Below are 18,339 nucleotides of genomic sequence, written 5' to 3' on the forward strand. Positions count from 1 at the left end.
ATCACAGGACACAAAGTTCAGGTGAAACTCTTGAGAACTCATCACCTGTGACACATTTATGCAGAACAAATTATATACTAAAAAGGCTCATTCAGGAACAAAAGCTAGGAAGCTCAGATCCACTTTCTCAGAAGTTGGCCCTCACACCCTGTGGGCACTTGTGTGAGTGTTGGCAAGTCCTGTGGACGCCGGCAGCAGTGAGGAGACCCGGGAGCCTGAAGCCTGTGTGAAGCGCAAGGATCCTTACCGGGGCAGGGAACATCTGCAGTGACTCCCCTTCTTGATCGTAGGTAAACTGTCCCAGGAGCTGCCCTTCTTCTTGATTCTCATTTTCTAATCCCTGAAACAAAACCATCTAGTCACCAAATAAAGGAAAAACGGTAGTGAGGTAACTGAGAGAGGGAAATTACTGTTCCATTAAAGTAAGGCCCTCTGTGTGCTGGGCATTTTATTAAGGGCTTCTCGCAGATCACAAAGCCCGTGAGGCAGGCATTATTCCTCCCGTTATACAGATCAGGAAAACTGAAGCTGGGAGAGGGCAACCTAACAGGTAGCAGAACACACTCAACACCCGCGTGGCCCACTGTAGCCCTCCATGCTCCCAGGCGGAAACCCAGGGGCACATGATGAGCCTGGGGAAAGGAGAGCAGGTCAGCAGAGTGTGGGGCCCCAAGGAGGTCACTCCCACAGCCAAGAAGAGAGGACAGGTGCCGGGGGGCTGGGGGACAGGAGACAGTGTTTAACAGGGACAGAGTCTCAGTTTGGGAAGATGACAAGCATTCTGGAGATGACAGTGGTGATGGCTGTACAACAGTGTGAATGTACTTGATGTCCCTGAACTGCATGCACACTTAAAAACGGTTAAGATGGTGAGTTTTATGTTCTGTGTATTTTCCCACAATAAAAAAGTAACCAGTAGGAAGTACAGGTGACTAATTTGAATGTCGGTTTCATAAAGGGAAAGGACTTTCTAGGTACGAAAATGCCATGGAAGAAATTACAGGTAATGAGCAGGTGTAACTAAACACAAAATTAAGACCGATAGTGGGAAGTATATCTGTAACAAAATAACACGATTAATATTTTTATATTAAAAAGCTCAAATATTCATAAGGAAACTAAGATACCAAAAGATAAATGAATAGAAACAAAACCAGAATCTACAAAAAAGGAAACATGCATGTGAAATACATAGAAATGTAGATTAAAATAAGATCTATCAAATTAGCAGAGATTTAGAAAAAAGAGGACTCAATTAGAAAGGGAACTACAAGATAAGGAACGCTTCTCATACTAACAATGCGTATGGTGCGATGAATCAAAGGCCCCCTTCGAACCCCTGAAACATAATGCCACCTGAGTGTCTAGCCTGAAGGATCACCAAAAAGCGAAGAGGCTTATCCTGAAACGTGGGGAGTTGAAATAGTCAACAACGGTGAACTGGGGGTGTGGACAAGGGCACCTGTGCTGCTCTTTAAAGAAGCGTGTGGAGATCACTTCACACCCTGTGGGTGAGCGGGGCAAGGGGTCCAGCGTGGGTGACGGGGGGTGGTGCTCTAATGTATTCAGATGTCAGATGCTGCTGCTGTCTGTACACCTGAAACTGGTACAGTAAAGTTCACTGCCATGGACAAGTACTTAATGGTCAATTTGTTTCTTTAAGGCAGGAAGTGAAATTTTATGAATGGTATTGTGTCAACTGCACTTCTTTTTCGGCACACGAGATCTTAGTTCCCCAACCAGGGATTGAACCCGTGCCCCCTGCAGTGGAAGCGCAGAGTCTTAACCACTGGATGGCCAGGGAAGTCCCTCAACTGCACTTTTTAAGGGAAAATACCAGTGTTAATGGTGACTTCTATAGGTGCTGGGATTCTGGATGTTCTTTTCCCAACGTCCTCATTCTGTTCTGTACATTCAGCCTCACGGTGTTGTCAGAACAGACTTTACGGCCGAGCAGATGAGAGGCCAGTCCTCCCACAGCCGGGTTGTTGTCGTCACCCGGCACCCCATCCTCCCTCCCTGGGGAAGCCCTGGAACGTCTCCCTCCACGTTTATTGGCTACTCAGAGGTCAGCGGGCAGAGGGGAGGACAGCGACACCGGTACTATTCTCAAGTCCCCAGCCTTCGCAGGGCTCGTCTCCAGGAGGTTCCCAGACGGGCTGAGGAGGGGCCGCCCCGGGACCGGGCGCACTCACGTAGACCGCGAAGTCCTTGGGGGCGCTGGTGATGTTCCCCGTGGGCGACAGAGTCTTTGGTATGTGCTCTAGGGTGAAGGTGGTCGGGTAGATCTTCATCGACAGCCTCACCACGAGGTACCCCTGGGAGCCTTTGAACGCCCAGCAGTTCCCTGGATAGATGTCAGGCTGGGGAAAAGGCAAACACGAAAACTCAATAGCTGAACAAGCTCTTAACCACTCGAAAAACAGGAGCAGTAAGAGAAAAAACTGGTTAATATTAGGGGCGGGGGGGAATATGGAATTTTTGCTGGCAAGAAATGGTCGTGAGCGAAATCAAAAGACGAAGTGAGGCAAAAGGCGTTTGTGACGTAATCCCAAAGGGCCACTGCGTGCAGCGTGAGGCGAGCGCTGAGTCAGCCAGAACCTTAAAGAGAAAGGGCGGCACACACATCTCAAAGACACACAACTCTAGGCGGTCCTCAGACAGGAAAAGATGCTCCGCCCTGCAGAACAACAAGAAATTACGAACTTAAATGACGTGGTGCCACCGTGTCTCATCTCACAGATTGCCAGTAACCCTGAACCGAACAAAATCCGCTGTGCACGCCGTGAGGACGCGCACTCTTGCACACTGACCCCGTCGCCGGGGGAAGCAGCGCTGGGCAAGAGCGCGCATCGGCGTATGCGGCCGCCCTCTGACTGACTGCAGAGCCACCTCCGGCCGAGCGCGTGGGCACAGGCACAAGATGCAGAGGCGGCGCACACTCATCGTGAGGGCACTTTTAATAGCAACAGAGGAGCCACGAGCCCACGCCAGGGCTTGGTCAAGTCGGCAGAGCCGCGTGTCTTCAGAGGCCAGGACGACGGGGGCCCCCACTCCCCATTCATCCCGATGCCACGCGTGCGTCTCCTGCCCCTCCAAACACGCCGCTGCCCACCTGCGTGAGGGGCTCGGGCCCTTGGCACAGCCCTCCCGCCCGCAGCGGCTGCCGGGCTCCTCTGCGCCCTCTCAGACAGGCCTGGACCTGGGCCGCGGCGGAGGGGCCGGCCCTGGACCCTCCGCAGACTCTGGCTTCCCGCGAGCAGCCCCTCACCTACGACTCACAGTTCCTCAGTCCCGGCTCTCCCGTCCAGGGTGCCGTGCGGTTCTCCCGAGAGGATGTTCCCAGCAGGCCCGCCTCCACTTGCCCCTTCACATCCACCCAGCACCTAGGTACTGGCCGCTACCTAAGCTCCAGACCCAACCTGCAGCCCAGGGACAAGGCTGTGGGCCTGGGTGACCTGCTGCGGAACGTCGAGACTCTGGAGCCCTTCGAGCTCTAGGGCGGCCCTGCAGCTTGGGGCCAGGGGCGGCGGGGTCAGTCCAAGCAGCTCAGACGACAAAAGCCAAGCCGGGCAGCCCCCAAGGACAAGACGGCCACTAGGACGGGACTGGAGGACCCAAAACGTGAGGTTCACTGACCCTGACGTGATGCTCAACTCAACTCCCGACTCGGATCGGATTTGTGCTTTTTAAGTGAGAGACGGCTACTGTGTGGATGGTTCACACAGAGGGAGTTATTGGAACTTCCTTCCAAAACTGTCATTAACGTAAGGCAGCTCGTTAGCGCCGAGGTCCAGTGAACGTCTCTGAGCGCTGGAGCTCTGTCCCTCAGTCCTGTGTGGGCACAGCCCGGGGCGGTGAAGGCGCCCAGCGCCTCTGCAGACGGCACCAGAGGACAGGGCCCTACGGTCCCCTGAGCAGCCGTGGGTGTGACGTGCAGAGGGAGAGGGGCTCCTCCTGACGCCACCTGCGTGTCTCCACCCGTTCCACCTCCTGAAACACCGAGGAAGCGCAACACACGACCTCCGCGTGGAAGGCCCTCCAGCTCTGACGGTGAGCGACACCCTAGAGAAATGGGTGAAGCCAGACACAGGACAGGATAGGCGGCCTCGCCTGCACCAATCAAACACAAGCAGAACCAACAGGTGGCATCGGAAGTCACCTTTGAGGTGAGAGGGGGCACTAGGGGACCTAGAGGCGCTGGGACTGTGCTCCTGGGTCCACAGACGTGTCCGCCTGATGCAGAGGCCGAGCTGGAGACCGAGGAGCCGCACGCTCCAGCTTACATGTCAGCAAGAAGCTAAACAAGCACACCCCTAAAACGGTCTCAGCCGGCATCATGACTGTGCCGGAGGCCTCGACACGCACACGATGACCCGGACACCCGCTCACCTGGATGGCCACGCGTGGGGACTGGGAGAAGTACCAGAGCGGGACGCCGAACAGGCTGATGAGTGCGGTCTTGGTCTCATACGTCTCAGAGCAGCGGGTACTCAAGATGCTCCCACCTACAGCAGAGTTGAAATGTGTCTCAGCATCTTATCCCACTGTTTTGGAAGCAATATCACTACCCACCTGTAGAGATTTATTTGAAATGTTCTAAAAATTCTCACGTTTCTAACTCATATAAAGAATCTTCTACTTGAAGATCAGCTCCATTCTTAATTTTACTTTTTCCAAATTCAGTGTCAACAGTTCACAACTGCTTTAGGACACACAGTCCCTACCGCCAACCAAAGGCTTAAAAATACTGGGCTCCCCCCCCCCCCGCCACTCCAGGGACAGCGACTCTGAGTGAGCTTTTGCTCACGCTGTAGAACAAAGAGCAACGCATGCAACCAGACACCAGCGTTACCTGTCAGGTTTTCCAGAGGACCTACGTAATAGGCCAAAGCGATCAAATATTATGACGATTACCAATTGCTGGGGTAATAGGAAGTTGCTAACAAGGACAGGGTTTCTATTTGGAAATAAACAGAAATGTCCTGGGGCTTCTTTGGTGGCACAGTGGTTAAGAATCCGCCTGCCAATGCAGGGGACACGGGGTCGAGCCCTGGTCCAGGAAGATCCCACATGCCGCGGAGCAACTAAGCCCGTGCGCCACAACTACTGAGCCTGCGCTCTAGAGCCCGTGAGCCACAGCTACTGAGCCCGCGTGCCACAACTACTGAAGCCTGCGCGCCCAGAGCCCGCGCTCCGCAACAAGAGAAGCCACCGCAATGAGAAGCCCGCGCACTGCAACAAAGAGTAGCCCCCGCTTGCCACAACTAGAGAAAGCCCGTGTGCAGCAACAAAGACCCAATGCAGCCAAAAATAAATAAATTAAATAAATTTAAAAAAAAAAGAAATGTCCTGGAATTAGATAGTGGTGACTGTTGTACAACATAATAAATATACTAAAAGCCATGAAACTGTACACTTGAAAATGGTGAAGTTTGTTATGTGAATTATACCTCAATAATAATAATAATAATAGTAAATAATAATAAAATAATAATAAAAAGAGTGTTAAATAACAAAGTCCACTTTGCCAAAGCAGGCCAAAACAACTTGGTGTGGGAAGAAACATCAACTAAAATAAATTAAAAAGAAAAACAAATAAGTGAGTAATAAAACTAAAAAGTCCTGAGCAGTCTGTATTCTAAGAGCCAACAGTCCCTAACCTGGCTGCACATCACAACCCCTCAGAACACCTGCAAACGCAGCCGCAGGCCCTTTTTAGAGCTTCTCACCTGATAACGGGGGAAGGGATTGGATGGGATGGAATTTTAAACAAGAAAACAATGTGATTTTGACATAGCTGATCAGTAGGTCCAAACTTCTGAACCACTGAATTCTTTTTAAAATATCTTACTCTCATTCTAAAGAAGTGTCTTCTTAAATACGGTGACTCACTTTTTTCACTTAAAAAGAGCCAATATATGTTTTGTTCAGTAACAGAACATTCAGTTCAGCCTTGTCAGGATTATCAGAATTCTGAATTAATAACATACCAACCTGTGAGCACTCATTATGCCTCTAAGAAAAAATGACAACTACTGGTCCCACTGAACTGTTAAATCGTCATTTGATGTCTCTGAAAATGATTTCTTCAGAAATCACTGAATTTCAAAACACAAAACTAAAATCACTTGATATTCTAAATCAGTCATTCTACACAAAATATACACAAAGAGCAGTCAGCACCTTACTGACTTGTGACGCTGGAAGAACTTGGCGGTATCCACCCGGAGCAGCAGCCTCCTGCCCCGCCTGTTCAGCCCCCGCCAGAGGGTGAGTGATGGGGACGGGCCACAGCCCCCGCGAGAGGGTGAGTGATGGGGACGGGCCACAACTCCGCGAGGCTGGCCTGAGCCCCATCGCCTGATGCCCTGAACGGCTGGGGCAGGTAACCGACACTCACTGTGGGGTGACGTCCCCACCCCTCCCACAGGCCCTCACCCTTTATTACTGAAGTGTTATCAAGAACCTCCTTTCCTCCGAGAGACCGTATTAGTCAACCAGCCCTCATCTGCAATTCCTAAGTTTTAAAAATGCAGAAAACCAAGATTTTCTCTAACACGTATGGTGGCAAAATGCTCCCTGAACTGACATGACGTCATTCCCGTTTTCACAGCCGTGTTCCCATGTGTGATCCGGGTGTGCTGTCCTGGACGCCACTGAGGGATGGTGACAGAAGTCCACGGACACGATGCTTCACTAAACCAAGTCTGGTTTATCCAATACACCTGGTCCAGGGCCTGTGCCATGTCCACGCAGCACTTCCAGACTCAATGGACCACTTCCCTGAGGAACCAGAATAGCACCCCCAAACTTCTCTCCATTCAGCTTGGCCTATGCTGCTCTAGGGTCAATTTCTTTTTACTGGACTTCTATACTTAAAAAGACCCACACACTTTACAACACACAAGATCATAAGTGAATAATCAATAATTCTGTGGTGGTAAACTCTCATATGGCCAGAAAAACCTAAAAGCTACTGAAATGCCCCCAAACTGAGATTTTGCTGGTGTGTGTCATCTCACAGGCTCACACCCACAGCTGACGCGTGAGCTGCAAGCACAGCCACCAGAGCTCCTGGGGGACCTGGCTGTGCTCCGAGGCAGAACACTAGGGGCTCGCCTAGAATAATGCTCTTTCTCAGATCTCTGAAAGTTCTAACAAGCTCCCTACTGTTGGGCGTGGGGCAGGTAACAGCCTCTTGAGTGGCCTCCCGCTGATAGTAGCACTTTTGGGTCAGGGGTCTGGCACTTACCCCCGGACTCCAGGGCGAAGTCCACCATGCCAGTCTTGTCCTGGGAGTACAGCCTCAGGGCGCTGTTCACGATGGCACGCGCTTGCTGGGCAGTGGAGACACACGTGGAGACGACCCCAGAAATGAAGGACATGTTTTCAGTTAACTCTCTTTGGGGACAACAGGCACGGGGGCTGTCTCAGCAATCCCAAACCTCAGTCCTGCTCTCAACTGTGGGGACCCCCGGCTCAGACACAGGCAAGAAAGTCTCAGAGCCGGAACCCCCAGTGCCATAAAAAGTGGACAAAACAAGGACTAGCGTTAGAGATGGTAACTTGGGACTGTATTATGGGAAATTTTTGTGTAATTCCAGAAGGTATGTGGCCACCCAGGGAGACCAAGTCTTTGGGACAAAAAGATTAATAAAGTATAAAGTACTCCTAAGAAGTAGTTTGATAACAACAACAGCTGAAGCTTACCCTTCCTGGCACCCTGCATGGTGCTAAGCACTTTTTATATCATAATCACATCCCTAGAAGACCATTCGCAGAACAAAACATCAAAATCTGCTAGCTTGGGACTTCCCTGGTAGTCCAGTGGGGAAGACTCCACACTCCCAATGCAGGGGGCCCGGGTTTGATCCCTGGTCAGGGAACTAGATCCCACATGCCGCAACTAAAGATCCCGTGTGCTGCAACTAAGACCCAGTGCAGATAGATAGATAGATAGATAGATAGATAGATAGATAGATAGATAAATATTTTTTTTAAAAAATCTGCTAGCTTAATACCTAGATGATCAGTTTCACTACTATGTGAATTTTAAACAATTCTCATCGTCTACTTACCGCTTCTGTTATTCCAGAAACGCCCGCTCCATTCACAGCAGATACTACAGTTTCAGAAGTTGGCATCTGTTTGGTCACAGAAATGTGGTGGGTAATGTTCTTCAGTATCTGCAGCTCTAAATCTCGTAATAAAATCTGCAGGTTATCCTTGTTTACAAATTGAGCAGACAGCTTCTGGAGCAGCCACTCGAGAGAAGATTCGTGCTCATCTCCGGAGAACATGAGTCTGAGAGTTTCTCTGACTTGGGCGTCCACCTAGTAAAATCATTGGTGAATATAACATGAATCTAATGTTTTAGCTAAATCATTCCAACTCTTCACTCTGTCACCTTAGATACCCTGGAAAGATCACACAGCAGTTCAAAATCCATAATGGAAACTTGACACGGTTTTTTCCCTTCATACGAAACTTAAGAACCCTCCAAAGATGCTGAAATACATTCAGGGGAACAGGGATAGAGGAGAGCACAGCCTAGGTGCCTTGGGTGCCCACGGGACTGCAGGAGAGGGGCCCTGCCCCAGGTGAGGTGCAGATGACAGGGCCCCTCGTCTTCAAACTTAGTCTGAGAAGGAAACAGTCATAAACACAACTGAAAATGTAACTTTACGCAGACTGGAAGCATCCAAGTGCATTATTTCTACACACACACCATTATGTGTATAAGCTTCCCTTCTTGCTCCACAGAGAGTGGAAGATGGGGCAGAAGCACCAGGAAAAGCACAGCATTGTGACAAAGCGGGCACATCGACCTCCTCACTTGCAGGCTCTGGAATGTTCCACCGTACAGGTCAGCTGCTGCCCTGACGCGGGCACTTGGGCCACCTCAGCGCTACTGTCACAACACTGCACACTCGTCCGTGGCCCCTGCGCTGGCGCTTTCACCTCTGCACCCAGAGTCCCAAGAGCGTGGCTGCTTCTCTCAAAGACTGTGTGTCTCTGTGACCCGTGACCATCTCAAGATCTTCCCCCCAAAAAGGCTGCAGGCATTCACAGTCCCCCAGCCATGAGGACACCTGTGTCCCGAGCCAGCCCCGGAGGAGACTGTCAGCACCTCGCCATCCTGAGGACTGAGGAGCAGTCATTCACGTGACCTGCAAACCCATTCAGGGAGACGGGTTGCCTGCCGGGCTGGGCTGCGTCTCTGCTGCGCTGCCCCATCGGCCTCAGCAGCTCCCTGCACCGCAGACTGTCACCCTGGGCCTGCGAGACCTCCTCCCCACCAACTGTCCGCCTTTGACTTAGGATGACCTGTGCCACTCCAATGTCCGTGTTTTCATTTCCACGTAGCTATAAATGTCTAGATTTCTTCTTCTGCACATGGATACAGAGGCCTGAAGCAACGTCCGTGACGTGAGGATGTGATACGAAACTGCAGCGTGACTCTACTTTGGTGAGAAGATATACAAATGGCCCTGGCCCCAGTAAAGGTGAGCCCTTGGCCATGCGTGTGTAAAGGAAGGAAAGACATCTCGTGTCACTGGAGAGGCAGGAATTCGAGGGGAGCTGAATTTTTAATTATTTTATTCAAAATGGTTAAAAACTTCAAATATAGTAAAATAAAATTTTTAAAGAAAGTTGAAATTAACTTAATAAAGATATCAACTCAAGTGTTTTTACTTTCTACGATAAAACAAAATGTAAAGACTGAGGAAACTTACTCTTTCATATGTCGCATCCACCTTCTCGCAGCTGGTTTTCAGATGCTGCCAACCCGACAAGTCTGCTTTCAGACGCCCCAGCTCCTGCTCCAGACGCTGGACCGCGGCAAGGAGGCGCGGCTCCTCGTCACTTCTGCTGGGGTGGGGGGTGACGACAGGACAGGTCAGTCCTGCCGACAGCACATTCAGGGGAAGCGCCCGTGTCCCCAGGCAGGTCGCTGTCAACACACCGCCCTGTCCCTCCGCAGCACAGAAGTCTCAAGCCAAGGCCCCAGAGACTGCTCCCACCTCAAAGTCCGCACGCGCACAGACACGCACGCCTGCCCAGGCTGGGGCCAAACCTGCCACGAGCAGCGGTTATGCTTCTCTGGGTGGTGGTGGGGACTCTCATATACTATTTAATATTTAAACCTGTACCTATCGCCTTAAAATTCTGAAAAAGACTTCAGAAATGTGACAATGTTTACTGATAATCACTGTAAAATTAAATATGAATTTTTCATGCTACTGGAAGAGAAAACTAAAAACATATGGCTTCAGGGTTTTAACAATTCTATTTTAATGTAGGTACTGTACGTTATGAAATATTACGGTATTATATTTATAGTTGTTTATAGGTAGTTATGGTTGTTGAGATACCAACAGTTCGTATCTCAGAAGAGTGCACTCCGGGGTAAACACTGCAGGATCCATATGACTTCAGTCAAAAGGTGTTCTGATATGTAAAGGCTCTAAAGGAACGTTAGAAGTGCGCTAACACTCATCCCCATCCTGAGAGGAGGGTGGGTGAGGTCTCAAATCACACGATAGGATCCACAGAGACACACAGGAGCTAGAGCGGGAAGACGAGAGGTAAAGCTCATCATCTGCTCTCTCCCGAGCTGAGCGCTGAGCCGGTGAGTGGAGTGACTGGAGTAACAAAAGGGTAACAGTGTCCTATTCAGACACTGGGGTGGAGAGGACCCAGGTGACAAAACCAATGGTGTGAAAACAGTGAGCGGCTCTGAGACAGGAAGAAGCTCCATGCTGCCAGGGGACTTCAGGGAAGCTGACAAATGTGCGGGAGAAAAGCAACCAGGGTACGAGGGACCAAACGCCACCCCCCTGAAACTGCTGAGGGACCAGGGCTGTTTAGCAACAAAGAAAGGGCTCAGAGGAGGCCCAGCCTTGGTGAGAGCCTCGCAGCTCAGAAGGCGGGTGTCTGGCCCCCTCGAGGGGCTGCCGAGCGGGGGACCAGGGTTGAACTGTGGTGCCCGCAGAGCCAGCAGAGGTCCAGGCAGGGAGCCCACTCCACGCTGTGCCATGAGCTCACAGCCCGTTCCTCGCGCCCTGAGGACCCTCCCGGCACATCCGGGCAGGGAGCCTCCCCAGAGCAAAGGCGGGGGGCCCCCGCTGTCCTTGGTGCTGCATGGAGGTGGATGGTAACAAGCTCCCCGGCCCCCCTCCATCCTCAGGCGCCCTGAAGGGCCTCCCAGAAAGACACCAGCTGGGACTGTTACCACCAACACAGCCCAGTCGTCCCAGGTGCAAACCATGCCCCTGCTAAGGACGGCACAGCCCCACGTGACGCAGAGGAGCACAGAAGACAGCAGACGAATTTACTTGAAGTTATCCTACCTAACTGTTCCTAGCGCAGTCTGTTCTAATTCCTTCTGGATGGCCTAAAATGTATGAGAAACAATCCGTTTAAATACACAAGTTACATACCAACTTTCCATAAAATCATATACTTGACTATATACATATAAACAGAAATAGAAATACACATATTTATCTAGGATTTTTCCCCCCTTAATTTAAAGCCCAGACCTGCCTGTTGGCAGGCAGGTGAGGGATGTTTACTTTTCAAAGCAGACTTTTAAAAGACGACACACAATGTATACTTAGAGAGGTGCACAGGTCATACAAAAAAGCAGCTTGATGGATTTTCAAAATAAGCAACTCCTGTAACCAGGACACAGGCCAGGAAGCCAAATGTCGCCGGCGCTGCCACCACCTCTGGTAAGTGCTTTCAACGTGGCAGGACAAGGAGGAGGACGGCAGATTTACACACGAAGGCATGACTTATTAACACGGCCTGTTCACAGGCGCGGGCACCCACCACCCCACGCGAGCCGAGGCCCAGCGGCCATGTAGGCCGTAACTCGACAGAGGCGGGCGACACGGCACAGGACCAACGCCAGCTTCCTCACGGAGGCGCGCTTCTTCCTCAGGCACCCTGGAAACATCTAATCAACGAACGGACTGAACTGTCCACCTCTGACACGGTCAGCAATGCAGCGGCCAGTCCTGAGCTCCAGAGGGCGGTGCGTCTCCCCTGAGGCCCATCAGGGGATCCAGGCCACCCACTCGGCGCCCCCAGTCCTCACCCATGTCCATGCAGATGCCCGTCTCCTCCCTCCGCCTGCCCGACACCTGACAAGACTAGACTTTCTGACCAGAAAATCCCTCTGTCAGAAGGTTCAGGGTGAACCTTCACTCCCTTGTCCACAGACACTGTCACCCTGTGGAGGCTGGGTGACAGTGAGGAGAACCACCCCCACCTGGGAGCCAGTGAGCTGGACACACTTACGAAACATAAAAGAAAAACAACGGGGACTTCCCTGGTGGCACAGTGGTTGAGAATCCGCCTGCCAATACAGGGCACATGGGTTCGAGCCCTGGTCCGGGAAGATCCCACATGCCGCGGAGCAGCTAAGCCCGTGCGCCACAACTACTGAGCCTGCGCTCTAGATCCCATGAGCCACAACTACTGAAGTCCGTGTGCCACAACTACTGAAGCCCCTGCACTTAGAGCCCATGAGTCACAACTACTGAGCCTGAGCCACAACTACTGAGCCCGCACGCCTAGAGCCCGTGCTCCACGGCAAGAGAAGCCACCGCAGTGAGAAGCCTGCGCACCACAATGAAGAGTAGCCCCTGCTCACCGCAGCTACAGAAAGCCCACGCGCAGCAACGAAGACCCAACGCAGCCAAAAATAAAAATAAATAAATAGAAAAAATTTTTAAATGTAAAAAAAAGAAATATTTCCCTTTCGTTTTATAAAGGATGGCAGCAAACACCCTAAAGGAAGCACTGTGAAGGCTGGGGACCGAGCACAGTAACTGCAGCTGACACTTATCAAGGAAATCACGGTGCTGGGGCTGCAAGTGAAAGGTCAAGAGCGTGAATACCTCAGATCTTTCTGTCAGTTTTCCAAGAATATCTTCCAGGCCGGAGATGCGCAATTCATATTCTTGGTGGAGAGTCACACAGTCGGTCTTGAAAAGGAAAATGAATGAACAAATGGTAGAGAAAGTTAAGCAACAAATAAGCCCAAACCTGGCCAGTCAGGCCGTGCTGTTTCTACACAGCACAACAACAGCCAGAGACTGTGTGGTCACAGCTGGACACAGCATCCCATGGGGGTGACCTCAGTGACGTCCTCATCTCCGCCTCTGAAACCTGCCCTAAGATAAAAGGCACAAACAGCTTTTCTAGTCACAGGAGAATATTCGTTAAGAAGACTGGTAATTACCAAAAACACCTGCATGGACAGCAGAGCAATTACCATTCATTCAACACACACTCCCTAGGCACCCGCTGTACCCAGAGACTTACACCACAACCACCAAGGGCCCACTCACTCCCTCTTGATCTTTCATATTTGCATAAAATGTGTGACATCTCAACGGTCATCAGAACCGGTGCGAGAGCCCTCAGAACAGTGCTGATCAGGGGATGAAAGCTCCGATCGGGCGGCCAAGCAGGCAAGCTCCTCCCCGGCTCAGGGACAGAAGTGATCAGCACAGCAGCCAGAGAGAGAAAAATGTTTTCTCAACATAAGTAGCTTTGAAAACAGTCTTCGTCCAGCATATTCCCACCCATTTCTTCAGCAATTCTTAGAAGGTAAATCTGTAGTAAGGTTATCAGATACACTCCCTGGGAAGGTCTAGAAAAATCTCTGCCAGTTATATAATCAAAGGACATCCATACAGGAGACACCACCACCGGCAAAGAACGCTTGCACATTCTGAACAACTAAAATCCAGTCAGAAAGAAAAACAGTAAGTCATTATATACTCTTATTACAGGAGTTTCATTCACTGATTTATACCCCATCTCATTCCAAAATATAACCACAATGACTTATAAAAATAGAAGATGACAAATCAGGTAAAACGAAGCTAAAGGACGAAGGGCCACTGGGAGGACGACCCCAGGGCACTGGGACGTGGGAGGGTCAGCCGCTGGACTCGCTGCACGTCCTCACGGCCAGGCCGGGCCTCCTACTGCACAGCCCGCCGGCCCTGGGCACAGCGGGACGGCCTCTGCCCAGCACGGCGGCCACATGTGCCCCGGAGCACCTGATGTGTGGCTGGGGCAACTGAAACAGAAGCTAAATGTTACTGAGTGTTAATTTTTTTTTTGGGGTGGGGGGCCGTGCCTCGGGGCTTGTGGGATCTCAGTTCCCAGACCAGGGATTGAACCCGGGCCATGGCAATGAAAGCGCCGAGTCCTAACCACCGGGCCGCCAGGGAAGTCCCTAAGTGTTAATACTTTAAACTCGCACAGCCACATGCAGCAGGCGGCCCACTCTCCTGGAGACACACGTGGGATAAACCTGTGCCAACCGCTCAGGGAAGGATAGCAGGTAGTCAGCACGCTGACCACCAGTGTGTGGCAGCCGCAGAACCAAGCTTCAGTCTGCCAGGGTCACCGTCACCAGCATACCTGAACAGGGGTAAGTGGTGGAGGACAGCGTGGGAAGGATGAGCTAAATCTGCACTCAGCTCATCACATCTCGAATCTCATTTTAAAATGAGGAACAGAACACTCCTGACGGTGTTAACTGGATCTCACTGAAATCATCTCAGTTCTACGGCTGAGAAGCCAAAAATAAGCAACTAGTGAGGAATCAACGCAGGACACCAGGTGGCCTTTGGATGTGAGAACCCCAAGCAGGCACCCGGGGGCCACGCAGAGGTGGAACAAGCCTAGTAACTTTGGGATCCCAGCGCCTGTCAGCACGTTACAGGGACCCGACCAGAATCGAGACGATTCACACATTCTGCCCCCAACAGGTGTGAGAACACAGTGGATTAAGCCAGCAACAGCTACAAACAGGGGCGCACGCTGATGCCGGGACAGGTGAGCAGGAGGGTGGGAACACTGAGCCCAGTCAGGAAACAGCCGGCAAGGGGCACCCACCCCGAGACAAGTCGAGGCAGAGCCAGGCTGCTCGAGAGCACGGTGGGGCCGTGGGGAGCCCTGAGGGGTCCGCAGGCCGACGAGACATGCGTGATCAGGGGTGGAGGGTCCCCTCCGGTTGGAGTGCCAACAGTTGGGTGGGTAGTGGGCTCTTTGCTGAGAAAACAGGATCAGGGAAAAGCATTTGTGGAGACAAGGGGCAACGCCTATTTTAAAGATTTCAATCCAAAATACCTAAATTAAATCATTGTGGAACTTAAGAAAATAAACATCAGTTTTGAGGAAAATGGACTGACAAGCCTTTCCTTGAGAACCAAATAAATGAGACACGTATATACAGGCCTACGGTTTCATAAGGAATAGTAGTTACTCAACTATTTCATGATCTTGAGATATTTTAAATCACAAATTTGAGCTTTTCAGTTCAGTGCCAGAAAAATTTCATTCAATTGTGTTCAATCCATTCACCAATTAAAACGCAGGCTAGGGACACCCGTCTGTCCCGCCGCAGCCTGACCTCACTCTTGGGCGTCACCCACGCGCCTCCACCCCTCCCCCAACCCTGCCTGCTCCCAGAGTGCACCCCACCCCCTACCCTGGCCTCAGACGTGGCATCTCCTCTGGGGGCACCTACCGCAGCTCCCCGCCACTGCAGGCCAGGAACCCACACTGCCATCCATGTGGCCACCTCTCACTGCAGGGCCCTCCTATTCCTTGTCCCCAAAAGGAAAACACAACACCCGAGAACTCCAAGGTGGCATCACCTGGGAGCCCGACAGCCCACCAGTGCCAGCCCCCTTGAGATGCTGCCCCCACCACGCTCCTCACCGGGGGCGACACCCCCTCATTGCTGCCATCTGCCCGGTCCACCCGCGCCTGCAGTTTCTGGAGCAAGGCTGACAACTCTCCAAGCTTCTTGTCATGGCTGTGACACTGTCCCGACAATGCAGCCACCTGCCTTTCCACTTCACTCATCCGATGCCAGTGGAAAACCTCATCGCCAACCTGAAACAGTAAGAAGTTCCAAAGGTGACACAAACGAGAAGGTCAACCTGGCAAAGGAGAGTACAGTACAGGATAAGTCGAAACAACGAAACAGAGCGTTACAGTAAAACGTCAACTACGACACACACACACCCCCAAAGGAAAAGATATGAAAATGTTCGTCATTCGTGATTTCCTTTACGTGGCAGACTATGGGTGGTTTTTATTTTCTTCTTTATGCTTTCTGTATTTTCCAAAGTAATGAAAACTTTTTTTTAATGAAAATGAACTAAATAATGAGACCGCTTGAAATACAGGCACACCTCGCTCTACCGCATTGTTCACAAATGAAGTCTGTGGGGACCCTGCGTCCAGTGAGTCTGTCCTCGCATCTTCCCAACAGCATCTGCTCACTCTGTGTCTCTGTGTCACACTTTGGTAATTCTCAAAATATTTCAAACCCTCCGCCAGCCAAAAGATTACAACTCATTAAAGGCTCAGATGATGGTTAGCATTTTTTAGCAATGAAGTATTTTCAATAAAGGCCTGTACATTATTTTTTTAGACGTAATGCTATTGCACACTTAACAGACTATAGTACAGTGTAAAGATAACTTTTATATGCACCAGGAAGCCAAAATATTCGTGTGATACTGGAGCTGAACATGCAGTATCTCTGAGGTGTGCCCGTACGCATTACTTGAATTGTTTCGGAACATTTAAGGAGCTGTAAGACATGCTTATTTGACATTTTAAAATATTTTCTAAAACAGAGTGCCCAACTGACCTACCTTGTAGTTTATAAGTAGTATGGAAACTTACGCTGGAGAACACAGATTGGCAACGCCAGGGAAGAGCGCATCCTAACTGATTACCTGCAGAGGCTGGTTCGGGTGGGAAGTGTCGGGTGTGAGCGTGGTCCTGGGGTCATCCACCCCCTGTGCTCTGTGGCTGGGCATCCAGTTTAACACAGGCAGGAGTGAAAGGACATCACCCTGGCCCCATAATGAAATACTTGCACCTTGAAGGAGAGAAAAAGCAACCGTATACACCTGTACATACAGTGCTTTTCAAAAGGTGTACTTAAATGTTCAGTTCTTTCACTGATTTACATATATATACATGTGTACATATTAGTCATCTTAGGTAACAAAGTAAAATTTTACTTACCTAGTAAAAGTAATAGTGGAATGAGCAAGATTAAAAACTTGCAAATATTTCGAAGGCACCTAGGAATAAAAAGAAAAACATTTAACTTGGAAAAAGTAGAAGGCAGGGCTCACCATTCTGTATGACCTCTCTAGATAATTTTATACAAAATACCCCCTCCCTAATTTAAAGTGGAAGTCCACAGGCTGAGAAACGCAGTTAGTTTTATCCACAAGGTAAGTGGCTGCTTGAAGGAAAACCTGGCCACAAGGTGCTGTCTTCCGGGCCCACGTGAACAACCCAGCAGGTCACTAACTGCCAACGCGCCGGGCTGGGAGCACAGGAGGGCACTCAAGGACCTTGGTCATCGACCCACCGAGGCAACCCGGCGCTGGGGCAAGTGCGCCAGAGGGTCCAGGTCTCGTCCCGAGCACACCCGCCCGGCTGTGTAATCTTGGACGTGTCACTTAAACTCTGCACACTCCGGTTTTCTTCAAGGATGACACCTGCCTTTCCTTTCTCACAGGAGTGGTTTGAAAAATTAAGAATATGAAAGCACTTTGCAAAATATAAAATGATTAAATCAAATGATACCACGAAATTAGCACAAAATCAGTTCTTTAAAACACCAAGCTGACATGATATCAGTTTCCTTACCTTGTAAGAAGAAACACATTCAGCCAAGAAACCAAAGTAACAAACTGGTACCATCCAATCCCAAGCCACCAGAATACTTCAGATGCTGCCTTCCCTAAAAGAGAAAACACCAAACATTCTAAGGAAACGTTCTTAGGAAAACCAAACTCCTAATGGACTGGTTTTGTGAAGGCCAAGCTAGCAGCATAAGGAAATATACTAACAGATGCTTTGAAAGTATATTAAGATGAAGTTAGGGATGAAGTATATTAGGACAATGCTTAGTCATCACAGCACGAATATCCATAACTCAAACACTGGAACGTAAATAAGCCACAAAGCAATATGTCATACACAAGACAAGATACAAAAGAGTAAACAACAAACCCATGCGTTCGTTCTCAAGTACAGTAAAACCAAGCAGCTAGACTTACAACAGCACCCAATACACTGGAGAAACAATGAATGCCATGCAGCCAAAAGCACAGTATGTTAGCACTGCTAAGTAATAAAGGATGGAACACGTTACATCAAGGGTCAAAGCATGTAAACCGAAAATGAAATGTTTACTTGGTTAGGTGAACAGTTTACTGCAGGTGCTTAACTGCCAACAGCCTAGGAGCGAACGCTAACACGGAA

The 18,339-nt window shown here is 50.2% G+C and overlaps 1 protein-coding gene across 13 annotated transcripts in view; it reads right to left on the minus strand.

Moving 5' to 3' along the window:
- SUN1 (Sad1 and UNC84 domain containing 1) overlaps positions 1–18,339 on the minus strand; it is a 53,400-nt gene that overhangs the window by 1,961 nt on the left and 33,100 nt on the right. For 8 of the 13 annotated variants that reach the window (XM_036824965.1, XM_036824958.1, XM_036824960.1 and 5 more), the window contains 12 exons: positions 17,722–17,815; positions 17,086–17,144; positions 16,791–16,936; positions 15,760–15,936; positions 12,915–13,001; positions 11,358–11,401; positions 9,741–9,876; positions 8,082–8,336; positions 7,256–7,340; positions 4,393–4,508; positions 2,196–2,363; positions 248–340 (listed from right to left, as the gene is read on the minus strand). In XM_036824965.1, coding sequence (XP_036680860.1) covers positions 248–340; positions 2,196–2,363; positions 4,393–4,508; positions 7,256–7,340; positions 8,082–8,336; positions 9,741–9,876; positions 11,358–11,401; positions 12,915–13,001; positions 15,760–15,936; positions 16,791–16,936; positions 17,086–17,144; positions 17,722–17,815 — 1,460 coding nt within the window. The other 5 variants (XM_036824961.1, XM_036824962.1, XM_036824956.1 and 2 more) reach the window with 3 other exon arrangements.

Source organism: Balaenoptera musculus, chromosome 15 (genome assembly GCF_009873245.2).
Source record: "Balaenoptera musculus isolate JJ_BM4_2016_0621 chromosome 15, mBalMus1.pri.v3, whole genome shotgun sequence".
Lineage (NCBI taxonomy): Eukaryota > Metazoa > Chordata > Mammalia > Artiodactyla > Balaenopteridae > Balaenoptera > Balaenoptera musculus.